This window comes from Notolepis coatsorum, assembly GCF_963971535.1.
Source record: "Notolepis coatsorum genome assembly, chromosome: 17".
In the NCBI taxonomy this organism is placed as follows: domain Eukaryota; kingdom Metazoa; phylum Chordata; class Actinopteri; order Aulopiformes; family Paralepididae; genus Notolepis; species Notolepis coatsorum.
This window is the reverse complement of record NC_140181.1, coordinates 39779674-39803718: the sequence shown is the minus strand read 5'-3', so window position 1 is coordinate 39803718 and position 24045 is coordinate 39779674. Positions and strand designations below refer to the sequence as shown.

The following is a 24045-nucleotide window of genomic DNA, read 5'->3' as shown; positions in this document are numbered from 1 at the left end:
ACTACACGTGTGTCCTTTGTTATTGTGGTATGTGATATGGATTGTTTCTTTTTCTATTATTGAGATTGTAGGCAAACATTTCACATTGATCCATAACTGCCATAGGCTTCAAGCGCAATGCAAGTGGGTGACCCAAAACGTGGAGATGAGGTTTGGCAAATTGCAGCATAAAAAGGGTAGGCCTATAGCCTTGAGACTTTATCATTTATCTCTTTTTTTCCCTTTCTTTCTTTTAAGAAAACACACTTTACATTTTTCTTTAATGACACAAGGCTTTCATATAAGCAATACATTTTAAAACGTAAAACCTATTTTCAAAATAAATGGAAGCAGAGAGTTGTCAGAGACTTACACCACAATTCGACAAGACATGTAATTTGCGTTTGAGTACATTTTTAGAAGTGCAACCACAGGTCTGTGATTCCAACTTCTCACATCCTTTGCACGACAAAGTCAATGCATTTGACCCTTTCTGTGAGTAGCTGTTGCAGCACGTCTGTGAACCTGGCAAAAGGCAGCAAGGCAGCAGAGAGGTTCACGGGGGTGGGGGGAAGGGAATGACAACGTGCACTTTTCATCACTGCGTCGTGGTTGTGATTAAAAAAAATATATCCACAGGCAAAATAATGTGTAAAAATATGGCAGTTATTACCATAATTAAATAATTAACTCACATTAAAGGAACACGCCAACATTAGGGGAAATGCGATTACCGTCTTCTCCAGAGTTAGACAAGAAGATAGATACCAGTGTTAAGTAAAGTATTGATGTATGTTTGCATGTAACTGCACGATACTTATCCACAGCCAGAGGGCGCTGTCGGCTGAAAGAGACGCGGTCTAATGACTGACGTCATGTACTTGATAAAAGGGATCCTGTCCCCCCCCTTTCTATCTCTCTGCACTCTAGCTCTCACGGAGAGCAGGTCATGTGGTGCAAGTAAGGGATAATGTATAGCTACGAGGTCATTGTCGCAAAATAATTGACCGACACGGAGTTTAGAACACTGAGGCGCCTCGCCGAGGTGTTTTAAACGTAGTGAAGGTCAATTATTTTGCGACAATGACCGAGTATAGGCTATACATTATCCCGCTTATTACATGGCTAACTTACTAACAATATATTACTAACAATATACCTAATACATTTTACACCATCAACAAGACGAGATCAAATGCAGACGCAGTTCTGTTCTGTCGCTCCGCCGGCAGCCAGCAGGTCTGTGGTCTGGTCTGATTGCACTGATGACTGAGTGCAGCTGTGCATATGCTGAGCAGCACTGATGCAGTGTGTGTCAGTGGGCTTGATTGGTCCAGCTGCGCACAGCGGTCATTATTGCTCGGCAGAGGTCCGTTATCGAGTATTATTACATGGCGTTTTCACATTCGCCGAAATGCTTGCTTGTGATTGGTCAACAGCCCCCCGACTGCGGTCATTATTTTTCGATAATGACCACAGATTTTTCAATAATGACCGCAGAGCGCAGCTGTTCGCAATCAAGCCCACTGACACACACTGTTTCAGTGCTGCCGGCGATGACAGGGGGCGGAGCAACGAGCGGAGCCTGAACACAGCGGAGCCAGAACAGAGGCTGCTGCTCGCGATAATAATAATCACTTTATTTGGGCTGACAGAGCCACAGAACTGCAATTTGTCAAATGAATTAGGTATATTGTTAGTAAGTTAGCCATGTAATAAGCGGGATAATGTATAGCGCTGCACTGACAGCGGAGCCAGAGGCTGCCCGCGATAATAATAATCACTTTATTTGGGCTGACAGAGCCACAGAACAACTGCGATTTGTCAAATGAATTAGGTATATTGTTAGTAAGTTAGCCATGTAATAAGCGGGATAATGTATAGCCTACTCGGTCATTGTCGCAAAATAATTGACCTTCACTACGTTTAAAACACCTCGGCGCGGCGCCTCGGTATTTTAAACTCCGTGTCGGTCAATTATTTTGCGACAATGACCTCGTAGGCATACATTATCCCTTACTTAATGTGACTCTGACAACAACCAGTTTCCTCTCTGTGCATCGAGAAAGCTGTCCGGTTGCAAGCTAGCCTACAAATGAATGGAAGCGTATATGGACCACTAGCCTAGCTTAAAACTCTGGGAGAGGTGTTTTTTACCAACAGCTAGGCTAGCTAGTCTGTATCCGCTTCCATTCATTTGTGCTAAGCTAGCAATTTCTCAATCAATATTGAGACATTTTCTTTTTATCGATATCATATCACTAAAATGCAACTGGCACATATCAGTGCCGACTTCTAGTAATTACTGGAGTAGGCCTAACATTATGACGTGATCCTCAGACTCATATCAGTGCCGACTTCTAGTAATTACTGGAGTATGTCTAACCATCATGACGTGATCCTCAGACTCTGGCTACGGCGGTGGCTCAGCTGTGGATGGCGCTGCCCAACAGTCCAGCAGAATGGAGCCTGCAGAGCAGTGGAGTGGTCTGCTTCATCAAGGACAACCCACGCCGCTCCTACTTCATAAGCCTTTTCAACCTCAAGGTGGCTATTTGTTGCTCTTTTATGTCGACAGTGGCTTCTCAAAAACCAACACGATCTCATCAGAAAATGTAAATAAAGTACTAATTGATGCAGGAGAAAAGATACATATAATGTACAATTTGTTATAGCCATAAGTAATAAATCTCTGTGTTGTGTCGAGGCAAAAGAGTCAAAGAGTTGAACCAACAATCATTGGCGAGTGCTCTTACCACTATCTAATAGGGGTGGAACGGTACGTATTCGAACCGTACACCGTTCGGCACGACCTCCCCGGTCCGGGGCGTGTGTGTATTGTTCGGTTCACGGGATGAGCAAAAGAAAAATCATCATTTGGCACGGAGCCGGGAGAGGTGATGTGCTGGCTGCTCAGCTGGCAGCAGGTGCTAGTGTGGAAATTGCAAGCACAATATATTATAAATCAATCCCCATTTGCATACAGACACGCCCACCATCTCCTTATAAGGCGAATGAGGCGTGTGTAAAACAGCCGAGTTTCGGCATCTGATCCCTGTCTGATATATTCAACAGGAAGCGATTTATGACACACACACACACACACACACACACACACGTCTCACGACTTGCGACTCAGTGCATGTGTGTGTGTTCCTGTGGGTCGCTCATCGCATGTGTGTGTGTGTTAATCTGATGACAAATAAAGACTTATACTGTACTTATACGTATACGTACTGTATAGTGCGAAATAAATCGTTCCAGCAAAGTAGGTGTCATCTCTGAAACTACTAATACTAAGCTCTGCGTCGTTGTTCTAATATCCCAAAAAAGGTGTGGTGTGTAAACAATTGAAGTCCAACAGGTGCGAGAGTTATACCAAAAAGGAGATTTATTGGCTGACCACAAAATGGGACCCAATTCACTCTCAAAAAGTTGTATACTCTATAGATTAGTTGGATCCAGTTTACACGTAAGCAAAGGTGCACTGGTGTCCACCATTCTCAAATTATTGGTTACAAAGATTCTTAAACAAGCAAAGTCCAATCCTATAATCTAAAGTTCCTTTGTGTCCAAAAACCAACCCTGAACCCCACCGTCATAGGCAACTATCGTCCTGTATCTCTTCTCTCCTTCCTTTCTAAAACACTTGAACGTGCTGTATCCAACCAACTTACTGCTTATCTCTTACAGAATGACCTCCTAGACCCTAATCAGTCTGGCTTCCGGACTGGCCACTCAGCAGAAACGGCCCTCATTGCGGTCACCGAGGCACTTCACTTAGCAAAAGCAAAAGGCCTCTCCTCTGTCCTGATTCTCCTAGATCTATCTGCAGCCTTCGACACAGTCAACCATCAGATCCTCCTCGCGGCCCTCGCAGGAATGGGAGTGGCTGGCTCTGCGCTGACATGGCTGACATCATACCTCAATGACCGCTCCTACCAAGTGTCATGGAGAGGGAACCGTTCCACCCCTACTATCTAACTATGATTATAGTTAGAGTTGATATTAGTTTTAATATTAAGACATAACGTTAGGGTTAAGGTTATCGATACAATATGTAAATATATTACTTATGGCTATAACATAATGTCCATTATGTACCTTTTTTCCTGTGGTCGATTAGTACTTTATTTACATATTTTACGTGAGATCAGGCTGCAAAAAGGAGATATCCCTGGGGTTTAAGGGTTTAAGAAATATAGGATTTAGGGAACAAAGTGCTGTTATGTTCTGGTCTCTGTGTGAAATGGTATTATATTATATGCTGGTCTCTCTGTGTGAAATGCTATTATGTTATAATCTGGTCTCTCTGTGTGAAATTGTATTATGTTATGTGCTGGTTTCTCTTTGTGAAATGGTATTATGTTATGTGCCGGTTTCTCTGTGTGAAATGGTATTATCTTGTCTCTAGAAAGGAAAACAGATCTGGGAACAAGAGTTGTACAACCAGATGACATATCACAGTCCTCAACACTTCTTCCACACCTTCACAGCTGATGTGAGTATGAAAAAGCAATGCATCCACTTAAAGGGATAGTTCTGATTTTTGGAACCCTTACTGTATTTCGTACTTAGCAATGATGATGTTGATTGGTTCAGTCCTTTCTCAGCACAATCCATGCTGTTCCTCATACTAGCTCCGGATAGTTAAGCCACAAATCAATGCAAAGTCAATGGGGTTAAGTTCCTGTCTGTACAAACTTTCAGCAGTACATCCAAAAAGCAACCAGTGTCTCGGTTCTGCTTCCTGTTTCACAGCACAGGTTAAGGAAGGCGAGGCCCTAAGCACAGTGCTTGGTCTGCCTATAGTGCAGTCACTCCAAAAAGCACTTGCTCCAGTGTCTATTTGTTTTTTTGAGATACTGAAAGCAGAAATGACTACTGGTTTTGGAAGTCACTGGACATCCAAACCATGTATTTGAGAAATAATATTATGCTCTTCTAATTAGTTAAAGGGATAGCTGACTCCACCCGTTTTAAGAAGCCTGTCTGTTTGGTCGTTCCAGTCCACACGGCAGTCCCTAGACTTTTGGGGGTTCCTTCCATTTGACCTTGATGTTACAAATCAGCTGTGACTTTGTAAACAACAATTATGGAATGACCAATTTCAGGGCAAGAAAGTAGACGCTGGATACAAGTTCAAAGTCAATGGCTTCAGGTTCTCAGTCGATTTATTCAGCCGGGCACCAGCGGTAGAATACAGCAATTTCACAGGATACAAAGAATCTCTCTGACACACAGCTTGTCCTGTCGTGTGTGTCCTCTAATGTCAAGATGTGTGGCTTATATGTGTTTCAACCGAATCTAAATGCTGTGATGTGATTTGCTTATCACTACCTGGGTAAACTGGTTTGGTCTCTGTTTGCGTGAGGATAATGGGTGAGGGGGTGTGTCATTCATCAGTGTGTGTGGTCCACTTATCCAGTCTGTCTTGTTAGTTTAGACCAGTGCTTCTCAAACTTTTTCTGTCAGGCCCCCCTTTGGCGGACCGAGATTTCAAAGAGTTCTTCCAAGAGTTTGGATGGAGATGTGTCAGGAAGCTTTGTCTCAATGTTGTCTGTAAAGTTTTTTTTTATCCAGAGTAACTTGGTGATCCTTTTCTGTGTTTTATTAAATAATGATTTTCAGATTTTGAGAAATGGTATTTTCATGGAGAACAGTGCAGCTGCAACAGATAGCACTTTAGTGATAATTTTCCTGTAATCCAATTTTTTTATTTTTTTTTTTTATAAATCTCAAGGCCCCCCCTGTCATGCCTCTGCGCCCCCCCCCTGGGGGGCGCGCCCCCCACTTTGAGAAACACTGGTTTAGACAATGGTCACTGAAATGTCACATGAGAGAGTGTGTGTGTGTGTGTGTTTCTGTCAGTCTAGTAACAAAAGGTCATTCAGTCACACCCTAATCAACTGGTTTTGGCCTCCAAGTGGGGGCTCTCTCTCTCTCTGGGGAACCTGTTTGATGAGTAAGCTTTGGTTCCAGCCGTTGGGGCAGATGGCTAAATCCACATTATTGTCTGGTTTCAGACTAGCCAGTATGATTATGCTATAATGTCTAATAACCAATCAAAAATATACTACAACCTCAAATCAGATCTCCACTTCAGAGGGTTCAGCCGTTTCCATATTTTACCGTTGGGTTGGAATTATGTTTGACATGATGTTTGGCGTTTTGAGGGGCCCTCTGATTGGCTGACTGACCTCCCTTATAACCAATCAAATAATTAATCCTACAACTGATTTGGCATCTCAGTCATAACGAGATTCTTTAAGTAAGTATAACCTTTCAAATAAAAGTCTGATTGGTTGGGGGCCCTAACGGTTAATGTCTTTACACATCTTTATAAATAAGTTGATCTCCTCTGCGCAGGACTGTCAGGTGGGCCTGAACTTCGCCAGTGACGAGGAAGCAGAGACGTTCAGAGTCGTAGTTGAAGACAAGATCAATCAAAGGGTCGGCCGCCACGGTAAGTCATGTGGGCATGTTGTGTGATGGTTAATGGAAAACCCTACTAGATACAGACTCACACAGTAAGTCATGTGGGCACGTTATGTGATGGTTAATGGAAAACCCTACTAGATACAGACTCACACAGTAAGTCATGTGGGCACGTTGTGTGATGGTTAATGGAAAACCCTACTAGATACAGACTCACACAGTAAGTCATGTGGGCACGTTATGTGATGGTTAATGGAAAACCCTACTAGATACAGACTCACACAGTAGCTGTAAGCAGGGGCGTAGCTGGGGGGGAATCTTAGGCCCCGTTTAGACGAGCGTTTTGTGAACAGAAACCGCAAAAGTCATCTTGCGGTTTCACTTTTAATTTTACGTTTAGACGAGCGTTTTGGAGTGGAATTCTCCGTGCAGACGACGCTGTAACGACGGAGACCCGCTGTCACACGATTGGCGCATATGTCACATGACGTGCTGTGAAGACCCGCCCTACTCTGCCTCTGATTCGCAGACTGTGGATGGGGAATGTGATTGCACCAAAGCAGAGTCACTCACAGACAGTGGGTCCACTCACGCCGCGGGACAGATTCTTGTGTATTTAACCCTTTCACTGCCACACGACAGCCGGTTGTGTGATAGTAAAGGGGTAACCTTCTGTCGTGTGGCAGTGAAAGGGTTAAAAGTACTGCCAATGTAGCCTTCAGGTGATCTCCGTTGATATAAGTCAGACATACTTGCTTTGTTTACGTCTCGGCTACTGGCGCATACCTGCTACCTGTGACGTAAGCAGTACGCGCGACCAGAGCCGTGACAAACCTTTCGTCATCGTTTTATCAGATTTATACGTTTTAACAGTTTAGACGAGAGCGCAAAGCTTTTGCGTTTCTAGGAATTCCACCCTGGAAGGTAGTCTCACTTTTTTGCGGTTTCACCCCGTAAAAACGCCGTTTCCGTATAAACGAAAGGCACATCCGAAAAAATATTTTTGCGGATTCACCTGCTAGCGTTTCCGTCTAAACGGGGCCTTAGGATGATTCCAAGGGCCCAGCACTGGGGGGGGGGGGGGGGGGGGGGGGCAAAAAAAAATATATATATATACTAGACATCACTCAGGTGTATTATTGATGCTCTCATTGATATACTATGTTTGTTTCTGAAGTGTGTGTGTGTGTGTGTGTGTGAGAGAGATATATATAGAGAGAGGGGGGGGGGGGCTTTGGTAGACTATTGCATTTGTCCATTCATTGAAGATGAATGCAATGCGACATCCTTTACTAGGCTCACCCACCAACAGTGCAGGTGCTGAACTGCTGATCCGAATGTATAGGTAAAAACCATATTATGCGTTTTCATCAATAAATAAATGGCCAAAAAAAATATCTCTCGCGCTCGCATTCATTGGGGGCCTACAAATACATTCTTTCATGGGGCACAGAATCTACAGCTACGCCCCTGGCTGTAAGGGGTGCAATGATGATGGAAATGGAACAAAACATAATAAAAATCATACCTTCTAACCACGGTTCAATTAAAGGTGTGATATTTTTCCAGTATATTTGGACTGAGGACTATGTAGACTCAACTACATACAACTTCATGGAATAAGCACTTCATTTAATTGTTGTACACGGTTGAGCATGGTCCTCATTTCAGATGATTGAAAAATCTTACTGATTGTGTCATTTATGGGTACGGATAACTTACTTTAAAAGTGTTAGAGGTGTCAAAATGTGATCGGACTCTATAAATAATTGAAACGTGCAATTTAAATCTTGAACCAAGGTTTTAGTTCACAGCATTATGTTAATACATTGAATTTAACTCAAATGTAAACTTAAAAAAAAAAAGCTAATCTCAACACATGAAGATATCAGTCAAGCACTGCGTACATTTAGTTGCAACTGAAGTAGAATGCTATGAATTCTGAGGTTAAATACTGGTGCGAAAATACTGACATATGGTTGCTAGATTCAAGTCATGGTAAGTATGCACACACTTCCTTTGAAAGAGTGTAATGTATAAAATGGCTTATTTTCTCCTGATATCAAGATATATCATGTGTGGTCTTGTCTAACAACACAAGCTCATTTCCCATTATTTTCCATTGTCTGCAGACAGAAGAGGAGCCGCTCCACCGTTACCTCCACCAAATAGTGAGTACACTGTTTCCTGTGTATTGAAACAAGCAACACAGACACTCATACACAGATACACCTCACTTTCAGGCCATCAGTTTATGTGATGAAAGATTTGTGTACATTCATATATTTAGTTTTCATTGAAAAATAATCCCCTATTTTATTATCTTTCCTTTTTAAAAACGTTTAAAAAAAAACCTACATTTGCTAATGAAAAACTCACCAGCCTGCATTTCTGCTCAAGACAACATTAGCATAACATGTTAACCATGTTGAAGCAACACAACATCTGTCCAGGACCATCATATTGAAAGTTTGTCCAGGACCATCATATCAAAAGTTTGTCCAGGACCATCATATCAAAAGTTTGTCCAGGACCGCATATTGAAAGTTTGTCCAGGACCGTCATATTGAATGTTTGTCCAGGACCGCCATATTGAAAGTTTGTCCAGGACCGTCATATTGAACGTTTTTCCAGGACCGCCATATTGAAAGTTGTCCAGTTTCAGAACTGAGAACACTATATAGAATAAGGCTCATTTGGGTATTGTTGTGGCTGATGGTTGTTTAACACAGCAGGAGACGATAGTTCCAATTTTAACAAGTAGGTAATTTATTTAGGAAAAGAAGTTCTTAACAGCAAAAGCTATGGATCGAGCAGAGGATCACCACAGCTTGAACAAAAAACACTCTAACTCCCAATCCCTCTGCTTGTCCCCTAAATCCCCTCTCAGTCCTGCCCCCCCATGACAGATATGATGACGTATCATATCATGTCAGATCTGACATGACGTACATTAAGATGATACGTAGATTTAACATCGGAGAGAGATAAAAACATTAAGAACATGAAGAGAGATAAAGACATTAAGAAGAACATAGATTTAGATAAAAACATTAAGAACATCGAAGAGAGATAAACAAGATATGATGTACACACACGATATGATGTAAAACATTAAGAACATCGAAGAGAGAGTGAGATGTGTGTGTGTGTGTGTGTGTGTGTGTGTGTATGTGTGTGTGTGTCTGTGTGTGTGTGCGTCTGTGTACAGACGTGTGTGTATTGTATGTGTGTATTGTGTCACAGGGAATGTGTGTGTGTGTGTGTGTGTGTCGGTGTGTATGTCTGTGCGACTGTGTGTGTCTGTGTGTGTGTGTGTGTGTGTCTGTGTGACTGTGTGTGTCTGTGTGTCTGTGTGTGTGTGCTGTGTCTGTGTGTGTGTGCTGTGTATGTGTGTGTCTGTGTGTCTGTGTGTGTGTGCTGTGTCTGTGTGTGTGTGCTGTGTATGTATGAAAGAGAGAAAAGACACAAGATTAGAGCACACGATATGATGTACTGAAATGTCCATCTGCCTATCTTGAGGCTGTTTTAAGAACATCAGCCAGACTGTCGCCCTAGTGTCTTTGAGCCCTGCTAGTTGACCTATATTAAACTAGTCAAGACTAACCCCTCTCCTACCTCCACCCCCGTGTACACATTTTCCACAACATTCCCCCATTTGGGGCTATCCCTAGTCCCACCCAAATCATATAACCAAGAAAATGTGAACGTCTAACTAAACGAGAAACCACAATTATATAATAAAAGTTTAAATGCCTAATCTAAACCAGAAACCTTACTTCATTCACTGGACCCCTAACGGACCAACAAAGGCTGACTACCGTTCTTACCAAAACACAAAACCGTTCCAAACAAGAGTAATAATAAAACATCAACAAAATACCCCAATTTATAATCCTAACCTGACAGACAAATCCCCCCAACCTCCACCGCTTACCAAATGAGCCACAGTTCCGGCCGGAAACCGCGACTCTCATCAGGGAAAGGAGAAGTTGACCGTCAGAACTAAACATAGAACATCCCTCCCAAAAAAAAAATGACATTGTCTCTTCCATAACATTGAGTCCCAGTGTCCATCGCTCAGCCCCCCTTCCATGCCCACGCCATAGTCTCCTCACCGTATTGCCAAAAGTCACATTTTGCCAATACAGCAACCACCACGCCACACCTCCAGTCCCCGTAGAAGCGTGTCCCCATACCTGGACGGGAGGCGCTGGTACCGACCTCACCACGTGTCCCCCCATCTTCGACGGGAGGTGCCCATCTTGCCCACTGCGTTAGCCCCCCCCTTTGTCCCTCCAGTCCCCAGAACCGATCCCCAGAACACTTCTTCTCAATGCTTCCTCAGGCTCAGAACCGACACTCTGCCGATGCCCCTTCCCATTCCGGTTTGACCAGGACCACGAGTAAAATAAACAAAAAATAATAAAAAAAATAAAAAATAATGCAATGATTTTCAATGGTTGCAATCTCTATGCCGAAGGATCATTAGAAAATCAGACTAAAACTCCTAGTTAAAGGAATAAACCAACAAAACTGCACTCAGACCATCCCCCGTCACTCTTAAAGGAAAGAACCAACAAAAAGAAAATGTCCCTACCTCACCATACCCCTAATCCTCTATCCCCTCGTCTCCCTCTAAGGCAGCATAAAGCTGAGGACATGGCCCGATTTGTGGCTCAATCTCTTTCTGTCCCACCATCAGCATTTGGCTCGTTACGTGTGAAGTTACCAGCCTACCCAAGAGAGGCATACCACAACAGAAAAGGAGAACCAATATCAACCCTGCCACCCCAATGGATATCCCCGTCTGCATCACTATGCTTCCCCACTGTCCCAATCTTTCCAACACCCCACTCCCCCACCATTCTTCATTCCGGCCAGAATTCCCCCTCAACTCCTCCCTCAAATCCTTCAGCTTAGCCATGGCCTCGGAGAACTTTCCCCCTGGCCCCACATTCGTCGGAATGAATGTGCAGCAGTACTGTCCAAACATGGAACAGACTCCACCCTTCTCCGCCATTAACCAGTTCAGAGCCTGTCTATTCTGCCACGCCACCGTACTGGTCGCGTGCATCTGGTCCCCCATTGCATCCAACGCCTCCTCGGTGTAGTTGAGATACCGCTGCTGATTGTAAAACAAATAGTTGATCCACCCGGTGTTCTTATTGACCGATATCCATGGCAGAATAGACTCAAACCCTGCCGCAATCTCATTCTTAGCCATGAACTCGGCTGGAATGCCCCTTGGCTGTCCTATGCTGTCCAGATACACCCTTGGGTCTGCCTTGTAGCTACGCTTCGTTCGAGAGATAGGAGACTCAGAAGGTCCTTCCGTCACTGATAATGGTAGGACCACCATTGGCATGATTGCCTGAACCCGGGCACATCTACCTGACCAATTTAAAGGAAGTGTATTCCTCAACCTCCTACCGCCGCAGAGCCAGTATTGGTCCGCCAGTGCCATATCCTGGACATGAAAAGGGCAAGCTACAGGCCGTGGGTTGGTATCCACTCCCTTTAACACGACCCCGTGTCCACACTTTCCTTCTTTCGTGCAGTTAGTCGTGATAGTAGTGCACCGCCAAATAGTAGTGCACCGCCCCTCTGCCACCTCCCCTACATCCCGGGTCCCCTCCTTTTGCAAGCACTCGAAATCCTTGGTCAGCCATAGTTTGACACCTCTGGGTATTGGCAACCCCGTCGCTACCCCCTGCACACGTACATCCAATTTCCTACAACGTTCCCGCATAGTGACATCCTTGAAATCCGTGACGTTTCCTGCCGCCTTAAAACGACTAGAGCCGAGAAACCCCAAACACTCTGCCTCGCACCAAGGGCGACTATTATGGGGCCCCTCCCATGCCTCTGCGTCCCTGTCACACTGAGCCCAACTGAACTTCGTGCCCTTCACCAGCAGCCTATCCGGACGTGCCTTGGAGCAGACATAACAATCCTCTATCTGATTCTGCGCGCTCGTGTACTGGACCCACTTAAACCACTCATTCCCTAAAGCCGCCCTATACATCGGGTCAGCCTCCGGGTCTTCCTCGTCATAGTCATAGTCGCCCCCATCTTGTTCCCCGGAAGGAAGCAAACCCCTCAACCTGGCCCAGAGTGAGCCCACTGAGTCCCTCAACGTTCCGGCTGTCCTCTGGAACATATCCTGTCCCCCCACCTCTTCCGACTCAGTGTCCTTGACCTCCCTTTTTCCCCTCACCCCTGTCCCCTGTGATTGGTTCGGGACAGGCTCAACCCTCCTATCTACCCCCACAACCCGATCCTCGTTAGTATAATGGTAAGTATCCCCGCCTGTAACGGGGGAATGGTCAAAATCAAAAACATGCCCTTGCGGTCCTACGGGAAACACCCCTTTTGGTTGTAGTCTTATCTTCTCCCCCCCTTCCTCGATGGAGGGAAGAGGGGGCGCCTGATTCTGAGCCTGGTCATGAAAGCCTGCTGGTACTTGAGCCTGAGCGGGACCCCGTGGGACTCCTACCCACTCAAACCCGTCATCCTCAAGGACGGGTCGACCGTGACGGTTCTCAATGACGTCGTTGTGCCCGGCCGACCGTCCGCACACTGCTGCCAACATCTGCGGGAGCATCAGCAGGCACTGCACCTTCCAGTTGCCGTCTCGGACCCTCCATGTCGGGTTCTGCATAACTGCGATCGATTGTATCCCCCAAGAGATCGCCGCTGGCCTTTATGCAGTGATTGAAGTGGAACCAGGTCGCTGATCCTTTGACTTGGACTGCCGTTCCAGTCGATCGGATCACCTCGTACGGGCCCTCTCTCCGGGGTGATGACCACTTTCTCTTGTGGACCTTTACGAAGACCAGGTCCCCAGGGATCAGTCTCGGTTTGGTGGCTTCCTTCTCCGCCTCCTTCACCCCCTTTCTCTCCTTTCTCTGCTCCTGTCGAAACACAGCTTCATGTATTTTAGTCACTTGCTGAAGATATTTTTTCAGATCTTGCTCAAAAATATCTAATGCCGGGCCCCTAGCCAGGTGTCTAAATGGCGGTGCTGGCATGCTGCGGCCTGTAAGCATTTCATGCGGTGTTAGCTGTGTTTGGCGGTTTACGCTGCTTCTAATAGCCATCAGAGCAAGTGGCAAAGCATCAATCCAGTTAAGCTTAGTTTGCATACAGATTTTCAACAGTTTGTTTTTAATGACCAGATTGGCCCTTTCCACCTTCCCCTGCGACCCGGGACTATAGACACAGGAAAGGCGCTGTCTTATACCTAATTTCTGCATCAGCCCTTTAACCACCTTGTCGATGAACTCGCGGCCATTATCGCTTTGTAATATCGTGGGAATTCCAAATCTCGGAATGACCTCGCGACACAGGAACTTGATCACTGTGTCCGCGTTCTTGTGTTTAGATGGAATGGCCTCAATCCAGCGACTAAAGCAGTCCTCTACTACCAGGAGGTATCGTTTGCCCTGCACTGGCGTTATCATGTCTGTATAGTCCATAATCAGATGTCTGAATGGTCCCTCAGGGAGGGGTGTGTAAGCCGCCACTGTCGGTACTCCTTTGCGCACATTGCCCTGTAAGCATGTTAAACACCTGGCTAGTGTAACGTCAATTTGTGCCTGAAGCTTTGGGGACCAAAATCCCATTTTCGTGATTCGTTTCAGGGTCTCTGCTCTTCCACAGTGATCAACACCATGAGCCTCAGGTATCACTAAGGACAGAAGATCGATGGAGGCGACTATCAAACCGTTATGACTCCTCCACAGACCATCTGCCCCCCTTACAGCCCCCCTCTCCGTCCACGACTGTTTCTCGGCCTGCGTGGCTGAGTCCTGAAGATCACTCAAATTATCCTCAGTTACCTCAGTCGTCAGTTCGGCCGCAAACATCCAAACAGCCGTGGACGGCACCGCAGCCGCCGCCTTCGCGGCCTCGTCCGCCGCGTTGTTTCCCGTCGTCACAAAGGACAGGTCTTTTCTGTGTGCCTGGCACTTTACGATAGCAATGCTTTTGGGCAACTTTACAGACTGAAAAAGCGCCACAACCTGCTTGTGGTGAAGGATCGGTGAGCCGTCCGATTTCTTAAAGCCTCTTGCTTTCCAAATGGCCGCGAATAGGTGGCATACGCCATGCGCATACGCAGAGTCTGTAAAGATGTTAACCGTGCGATCTTTAGCTATTATGCATGCTTCTGTTAGTGCTATTAGTTCTGCAAGCTGGGCCGAACATGGTTGCATGCATTGTCCGGCCTTTCTTGTTAGTGTTTCTCCGTTAGGTTTGCACTGTACGACGGCGTATCCTGACCTTAAATTTTCCCCCTCCCGATAGCAGGACCCATCCACAAAAAGTGAGAGTTCTGCTATCGCGAGCGGGTCGACTCCCAAATCAGGACGGAGTTTCACGAAAGCCTGTACCTCCACCTCACACTCATGCGGTTGACCCTCGCTCGGGAGTGGTACCAGATCCGCCGGGTTACTGCCGTGGCATGTTTTTATCGTAACGTCCGAGTACTGCAGGAGCCTCATGTAAGCCTGTTGCCGTTGGCTGGTCAGAACAAATTTGCCTCTTTCAATCAAGTTTGCCAATTTGTGATGTGTCCAAATGCAAATGTCATATCCCATTGTCACGGCCGTTGCCTTCTCATACATCAAATGTGCTGCGGCCAGGGCCTGATAACAAGGTGGCAGACCCTGCTCCACCGGCGAAAGAGCTCTAGAGTAATATGCTATCGGTTGTTTTTTCCCACTCCCCCCCTGTGTTTGAGTCAGGACAGCTGTCGCATGCTGCGCTCTATGTGAGACGAATAGGTGGAAACACTTCTCATAATCCGGCAGCGCCAGGGCAGGGGCCTGTAACAACAGACGCTTAATGTTTATGAACGCGTCCTCCCCCTCCTCGGTCCATGTCAAGGGAGCGCGAAGCTTGTCTGTACCCGCCTCTTTTATCATCATCCTCAACGGCGCTGTCGCTATCGTATAGTCCTCCACCCACTCAGAGCTGTACCCAGTCATCCCTAAAAACGTCATCATCTGTCGGACCGTCAATGGCCTAGGTGCCTTGGATACAGCTTCGAGTTGCGTGGGTGAGATGTTTTTTATGCCCTTTTGAATGACGCGAGACAAGTACTCAACTTTTGGCTGGCAGTACTGCAGTTTTGAACGGGATGCCTTGTGGCCTCCCACGGCTAATCCACTCAAAACTTTGATGGAGTCCTCATGGCACTGCTGACGTGTATCCGAGCAGATTAGAATGTCATCTGCATACAGTAAAACCGTGCTGAGTAGTGTGTCGCACACTCCTTGCAAGTCTTCCTTGAGCGCCTTCGAGAAGTAATGCGGCGAGTGCGCGAACCCTTGTGGCAACCGGGTGTAAGAGTATTGTTTCCCCCTGTGGGTAAAAGCAAACAGATACTGAGACTCTTTTTCCAATGGAACACTGAAGAATGCCTGCGTGAGATCAATGACCGTATAGTACTGCGAGCTACTCGGGATGTTTGTCAGGAGGGTGTGTGGATTAGCGACTTCCGCCTCTGGTCCAGACACCACGTCGTTCACCGCCCTCAAATCGTGTACCAGTCTGTACCTAGCCCTGTCCGCCTTTAGCACTGGGTGGATAGGTGTATTACATCTGGATTTGAAAGGGACGAGCACTCCCCCCTTTAACAGTCCCTCAATCTGATGTGATATAGCTTCCTCCGACTCTGGCTTCATTGTATACTGTCTGATAAAAGGTGGTCTACAACCCTTCTTTAACCTGACCTTCACTGGCTGTGCCGACAATATTAGACCCACATCTGTGTCGTGTTTTGACCACAACCGTTCCGGGGTGCGCGCCAACATGTCCTGTTCCAGCAAAGCATCCGCCTCTGGAATAACGCAAGGGTCTCCTGGTAATCTGATTACTTGCGGTTTTGCCAAAACTGAAAAGGAAATCATTATTTTTATGAAACTCCCATCTGCGCTGTTCCAAATTAGCGGAGATTCCGTGGAGACCCACCTTTGAGTCTCGGATTCCTGTATCATTGAACCTAGATGTTCGGATTCGTAACCAGGATTTATTCTCAGAGTGATGTGTGGGGCGGCGTCTCTTAGTCTATGTTGTTCCCGTAGATACTTACCCGTGTTAACCCTCAACGCCGCGCCCTGTCTCCCTACAATTATCGTAGATGAGTCAATCTGCACCTGCTCGGGCTGTCCCTGCAACCATGCCTTGTTCCTAACTAGGTCACTATTCGTCAAATATTGTAGTGTGCAATGTGCCTCCATGTTTGTTTGTCTAGACTGAGGCAGTTGGGTTTTCAGAAATGGCTCCCAGGGGTCACAGACCCTTTGCAGCTCTGCATCTATGTTGCCCAGCCAGAACACAGTGGCCTCTTTCTCCCCCGTCCCTTGTAGCATCATTTGGTACACGTCTTGTTCAATTTGAATCCCCTCAGGCGTACATAGGATTTTACAGCCTAGTTTACACATTGCATCTCGTCCCAAGAGATTGCGCGGGGTGCTGTCCAAAATTAATACAGGTATTGTTATGGTCTTGTTGTTATACGTCATAGAGATTGGATCTGATGTGGGTATTAATTGTGTTTTTCCCGAGAATCCGACCGTCCGAACATACTGTCCAGACTGGGGTAAGTGAGCGGCGTATTTTTGCTTTATGCAGGAAAAACCTGCTCCAGTGTCTGCCATCATCTCTGTTAATTTGCCCTCCACTAGGACCTGCAGAATAGGTTCTTGCTCAGCTCCCTTGGAAACCACAATCATTTGATTTCCCCCCGTCGCATTCTCTGGGCACCCCTAGTGATTACCCCCCTGGTTTCGGGGCCCTCCTATCTCCCCCTGGTCGTGGGGCCCTTGTGACTCCCCCTGGCGCACGGGTCTTCCATACTCCGAGCCGGGACGGTATGGTTGCCTACATCTCATTTCCCTGTGTCCCTGCATGCCGCAGTTCCAACAGTGGAAACGGGGAAACTGTTGTTCGTTCCCCGGTCCCTGTGTAAACCGTGGGCCCGATTGCCCATTCCCTGCCTGCCGCCTGGACGCCTGGTTCTGTGAACTATAGCCATAGCTTCTCACTACCTGAGGTGCAGGCGGGGGTCCCTGGTCCTGCATGGGTGGAGAGGTAGCAGATGACACCATTACTGCCTGCAACCTCCTTTGGGGCTGCAGTTGTTGCTGAGTTAACTTCCTTGAGTCATTTCTATCCTGATCCCTGACTTTCTGCTCCTGAGCCCTTTGCTTCTCCACACTATGTGTTACATGTGCACAGAACAAAGGATAAGTCATGTCCATTAACCCCACCACGTCTTCCAGTCTATTCTTAACCACCTCTGGAAGCCCTCTCATCACACTTTCTCTAAACATCGCCCTCTGCAACGGGTCTATTTCTGGGTTGTGTCCTAGCTCACCTCTCCACTCCTTCAGTATTTTGTTCACATAGGTGCCAGGCCCTTCCGTCTCCATTATGGGGTTGCCCGCCAGTTTTGCCGGATTAATACGTGATGGATATTGATTCCTGAGTTTGTACCACAACGCCGCTCTATGCGCGTTGAATATGTCTCCATCATGGGCCTGCGTGTCGCATGCCACTCGCATCGATGTATCACCCATGATGTCCCGGCAGGCACCAATTCCTAGCAAGCGCGTCAACAGGGATTTGACGTCACCCACTGCTAGCAGAAAAGATGACGTATTTTCCTCAAACTGCGTGATCCACCTGGAGGCTCCTTCTGAAAGGTCCGGTAGTCTTGCTATTATGCCATCGATGTCTAGAGGTGACCATGGCATGTGAAAGATATCGTTCCCCTTTATTAGCAGGGGAAACTGGCCTGTACTTGTCACACTTCCCAGGAATGTAGGGGCGAAAGTCAGGGTTCCTGTAATGTTTCCTTTCTCCTGTGCTGGTTTCGTGTCGTTCTCATCTTCCTCATCAGTCAACAGTTTGGTGTGGCCACACGCCCCGTGTTTCCCTGATGTCTGCTGTGCCATATTTTGACGGGCCTCTTCCTCTATCTTCCTCCCGACTCCCTCCCTCTGCCTGCCCAGGTTCTCTACCTCCTCTTCCTCTGCATCATACAACTTCCGACGTACTGTCTCGCCATATGCCGCCAGGACTTTCGGATAGAGATCCTGCGGGGTCAGTTTGGGGGGGGTATCTCGCCTAAGGGAGGTCTCTGATCTAGCGGAGGTTTCTGACCTAGCGGGGGTTTCTGACCTAGCGGGGGTCCCTAATTCCGTCTCCTCATATTCTCCTCTTATTGTCACCGTGCCCACCGGCAATTGCGTGACATAAGGTGGGGATGTTGGTTTCCCTATATCCGTCTCTCTCTGATTTAGCGCTAAAGCTTCCTGCCTGTATGCTCTCCCCTTCTGGGCGTAGAGCTTCATTACCCCCAACTCTTCTGTCCTCTTTTTCAACCTCTTTTTGCTGCTGTCGCCTGGCTTGTGGTTACGAATCATTACATTCATCTCTTCGCATACGTCGAGATCAAAAGTACCTCCGGAAGGCCATTTTGTGTCCCCGGCCTTTGTACGCCTCTGCCACCGGACACCAACCTTAAGAATTAGGTTCTTTATGAGCGGGTCCCGGTCTAACAGTATGTCCTCTGCTGTATGCATCGTTGTTTAGTGTGTATGTGTGTTTATTGTGTTGTGTATGTGTGTGTGTGGTTGTACTTCAACTACTACTACTCTACAACTACCACTCCAGGACACAGTTAACCTAGATCTACTACTACTCTACTCCAGGACACAGTTAACCTAGATCTACTACTACTCTACTCCAGGACACAGTTAACCTAGATCTACTACTACTCTACTCCAGGACACAGTTAACCTAAATCTCTACCCCAGGACACAGTTAACCTAGATCTACCACTACTCTACCCCAGGACACAGTTAACCTAGATCTACCACTACAACGCTACTACAACTCGGTGTGTGTGTGTCTGTGTGTGACTGTGTGTGTGTGTGTGTGTGTGTATGTCGGTGTGTGTGTCTGTGTGTGTGTGTGTGTGTATGTGTGTATGTCGGTGTGTGTGTGTGTTTGTGTGTGATTGTGTGTGTGTGTGTGTGTGACTGTGTGTGTGTGACTGTGTGTGTGTGCGTCACAACCCGCTGTCTACCGGGACACAGGAATGTGTGTGTGTGTGTGTGTGTGTCGGTGTGTGTGTGTCTGTGTGTGTGTGTGTGTGTGTGTCTTTGCTGTGTGTGTGTGTGTGTGTGACTGTGTGTGTGTGTGTGTGTGACTGTGTGTGTGTGTGTGTGTGTGTGTGACTGTGTGTGTGTGCGTACTGTGTGTGTGTGTGTCACAACCCGCTGTCTACCGGGACACAGGAATGTGTGTGTGTGTGTGTCGGTGTCGGTGTGTGTGTGTCTGTGTGTGTGTGTGTGTCTTTGCTGTGTGTGTGTGTGTGTGTGACTGTGTGTGTGTGTGTGTGTGTGTGACTGTGTGTGTGTGCGTACTGTGTGTGTGTGTGTGTCACAACCCGCTGTCTACCGGGACACAGGAATGTGTGTGTGTGTGTGTGTGTGTCGGTGTGTGTGTGTGTCACAACCCGCTGTCTACCGGGACACAGGAATGTGTGTGTGTGTGTGTGTGTGTCTGTGTGTGTGTGTGTGTGTGTGTGTGTCTGTGTGTGTGTGTGACTGTGTGTGTGTGTGTGTGTGTGTGACTGTGTGTGTGTATTGTATGTGTGACTGTGTGTGTGTGTGTGTGTGTGTGTGTGTGGTGACTGTGTGTGTGTACGTGTGTGTGACTGTGTGTGTGTGTGTGCGTGTGTGTGTGTGTGTGTATTGTATGTGTGACTGTGTGTGTGTGTGTGTGTGTGTGTAGGACAGCTAGCCTCTCTGTAGCAACATATCATATCATGTCAGATCTGACATGACGTACATTAAGATGATACGTAGATTTAACATCGGAGAGAGATAAAAACATTAAGAACATGAAGAGAGATAAAGACATTAAGAAGAACATAGATTTAGATAAAAACATTAAGAACATCGAAGAGAGATAAACAAGATATGATGTACACACACGATATGATGTAAAACATTAAGAACATCGAAGAGAGAGTGAGATGTGTGTGTGTGTGTGTGTGTGTGTGTGTGTATGTGTGTGTGTGTCTGTGTGTGTGTGCGTCTGTGTACAGACGTGTGTGTATTGTATGTGTGTATTGTGTCACAGGGAATGTGTGTGTGTGTGTGTGTGTCGGTGTGTATGTCTGTGCGACTGTGTGTGTCTGTGTGTGTGTGTGTGTGTGTCTGTGTGACTGTGTGTGTCTGTGTGTCTGTGTGTGTGTGCTGTGTCTGTGTGTGTGTGCTGTGTATGTGTGTGTCTGTGTGTCTGTGTGTGTGTGCTGTGTCTGTGTGTGTGTGCTGTGTATGTATGAAAGAGAGAAAAGACACAAGATTAGAGCACACGATATGATGTACTGAAATGTCCATCTGCCTATCTTGAGGCTGTTTTAAGAACATCAGCCAGACTGTCGCCCTAGTGTCTTTGAGCCCTGCTAGTTGACCTATATTAAACTAGTCAAGACTAACCCCTCTCCTACCTCCACCCCGTGTACACATTTTCCACAACAGTATAAAAACACAATCAAACATTCTGTACGTCAGCAGAATCAGTCTCTAATCCAGTCAATGGAGCAGCTCCACCTGCATCACATGTTTCATTCTTACGTTTCTGGTTTCTGCCTTTTTTCCCCCTTTTCTTTTCTTTTTCAAAACAAGATGTTATAGATCGTATATAGCTTTACGCTCTGCTCTTTATGGAATTATCCCTTTATCCACTCTAATAATGAATAACTTTCTCCACATGCACACACCCATCCGCCTGGCCACACCCACATCCACTCCTCTATATAAGCAGGGTCGTGGCCACACCATCAGCTCTTTCCCTACTTTCACCATCAAAAAGTGTCTGTAACACACCACTTTAAGTTTAGTGCCAAAGTAGTTTGTGAGGGATGCACGAGGAGCTGCGTTTGTTTTCTCTCTCACTATTTTTAGAGAAAATAAAGCGATAATGTCTTCACCACTGGAGAGTCTAGAAGATGATGATCATTCTGACCTCCACCGGCGCTTCGCATTGGGGCACGCGTCGCTGAGCAATCCCCGCCGGCGTTATCTCCGGCTCTGCAGCTGGATACTGTGCCTCGGGGGGGCGGTCGGCTGTGTGAGAACTGACGGTCTCCCTGGGCGGGTGATATTTTTTGCGATGCGAGCCTCGGGTGTGTCAGTTGTGAGGGGACGACTGGGTGCAGCTTGCGAATGTCGGCTCCAAGCTAGAATCCCTTCGTTGCCCCTTATAGCGGCGTGGAGGGGGTTCTAGTTTGATGCCCCATGATAACATAGACTCCTCCTCAGTGAAGTAGTAGCTTTGTTTTCCTGGGGCCGTGATTCCGAGTCTGCGGTTCGATTCCCCGGGTCTCTGAAAAACGGATACCCTCTGCCGCCGTGCTGGCTCCGTTTTTCAAGACGAAAACACCGGGCACGAGGGATGCGAGTTTGGTGTTTCATTATGGGAATATCTCCGAGCTCGAGTCGGCTGCAGCCCGCGTACAACGAGGGGCTTACTGCCGATGCCGCTGTGTCTGGTAAACACCGTTCTGTGAGAGGGACGTGTGTTGCCTTTTTCCCTTTTTTCTTCAGATAAGAAGAGGAAAAGACAGCGGCTGTCAGAAGTGTTGGCCTGTATCGCTATTTCTCACGTTATACAGCTTCAGAGTAGCCGCTTAGCTTGCTACTGCGTTAGCTAGTGGCTATCGATAGCCGGTAGAAGCGAACTGTTAGCCAGTTAGCTCCTAGGCTAAGTCGTTAGCTGGCGGCTATGCTCGGCTGGAAACGTTAGCTTGATGCTATCAGTTAGCCTGGAGTTAGTTGTTAGCTTATGCTACAACCATTGGCACTAGCCGTGATGAGATAGCGGGCCCTGGCACTCTGACTACGGCGTCATCTCTGGCAGAAGATGTCGTCGGGCCTGCGCCATGACCTGCCGCAGGAGGGGGGAGTCGCGCCGGAGCGAGGCTCCAGCCTTCGCCGCTTCTGGCCCTGCCAGCGAGAGGCCTTGTCAACGTGGTAGACCAACCTGTGTTTGCAGCCTTTTTTGTCCTACGTACGAGGTGCAGGTAAGATGTCCGTTGGACATTACCCCACTCTTCCTTCCTACCCCTCCCGAATGTTTTGATTAATAACGATGTCTTTGTTTAACAAAACATATGTTGCTTCACTGCATTTGGAGATACGACGTGTGCTGTGTGAATATTGTCTTGGTCGTTGTCTTGTATAGCTTAGGTTTTAGCATTTGCTAAGGCTTGTGTCTTTCTCTCTACCTAAAAACGGCGTTATTTTTTACGTGAGTAAAAATTAACTGGTTTTTTTTGTTGTATGATGAGAAGTTGTGTGTGTGTTCATGTAACGTTTAGACAACGTGGCTGAGTCCACAACTGGCTGGGTGTTAACCTGCAGCGCTGTACATAGTGGCATGTGATCGAGGGCCTGAGCCCTCTCTTAGCTTGTTATTTTCTTTACTTAACGGGTAATGGTAAAAATAACGAGTGGCAAGTTTTCACACATAAGCAGAGCCGTGGATAAAACCTGTTTTCAAACAAGGTTATCGGCTGTGGCTGGCATGCATGATGTAAAGCTTTTACTCTACAGGTGAGTATGTGCTTCATCTGCCGCGCCATGCACCTGGTGTCACGGCTCTGTTTTTTCTTTTGGCGTCGTATCAGGGGTGAGGTGGTGAGGGGGTGGGTGAAATTATTCCCCGGTGTTAGCCTACAGAAGTTTACATGTATAGCTCTTGTACCAAGGCATTTGGCCCCTCTCTTTGGTCTGTGTTTTATTTACTTTAGGGTAAAGGTGTAAAAATTCAGGTGGCAAGTTCGCACACGAGCCTGAAGCAGTTTTTTGCACAAACGAGGTTATCGTCTGTGGCTGGCGTGCAGAATGTGAAGCTGTTACCCTAATAGGTATAATGCGCTTTCATGTAGCTCGCTACGACTGGTGTCATGGCTCTGCTTTGTTGTTGCATCGTATCAGGGGTGAGGGGTCATAAGGGCTGGACTAATAACCCCTCCCCCCTTTACTGATTGGCCGGAGGGGGGACCTCCTGCTTGTCAGTCTTCCTGGCGGCTGAGGGGTCAGCGCGTCACAGGGAGGGGGAAGGGAGGGGTTTCCTGGTTCCACTCCATGTTAGGATGGGTGGGTCACAGGATTTCCCCCTGGCCATGGAATACGTCACTGGGCGCGTTTTTCCTATTGGCCATGAGACATCCGTGAGTTTTCAGGTCTGTGCTGCAGACCGCTGTCATTGTCAAAGTTGGATGATGCGATGCATTCGAGAACTGTTTGTTTTCTGCTCTGCTCTCTATTAAAGTGTCTATTGGGCTGTTGGTCACTTGGCCCAATTATTATTATTACATGTATCTTTTTCAATTGTTACTCACGTAGAGGTCTCTCTGGGGGAACTTCTCTCTTCCCCTCTTATGTAAAGAGCAGAATTGACAGGGTTTTACCCTCAGACGCGTCATATGAGACCCGTGTCTGTGTCTTATAGGCCGGCTTCCTGCTGCTCGTCCCAGACAGCATGGAGGAAACGTTGTCTGGTGTTTCTTATTAGAATTCGCCATCGATATGTTTCGGG

At 47.0% G+C, this 24045-nt stretch overlaps 1 protein-coding gene across 1 annotated transcript in view; it reads left to right on the top strand.

Moving 5' to 3' along the window:
- Positions 1 to 24045, top strand: part of wasb (WASP actin nucleation promoting factor b) — a 63499-nt gene that overhangs the window by 13900 nt on the left and 25554 nt on the right. The window contains exons 2-5 of the mRNA XM_084332899.1: positions 2386 to 2526; positions 4394 to 4480; positions 6349 to 6445; positions 8550 to 8588. Coding sequence (XP_084189025.1) covers positions 2386 to 2526; positions 4394 to 4480; positions 6349 to 6445; positions 8550 to 8588 — 364 coding nt within the window. The remainder of the gene's footprint in view (positions 1 to 2385; positions 2527 to 4393; positions 4481 to 6348; positions 6446 to 8549; positions 8589 to 24045) is intronic.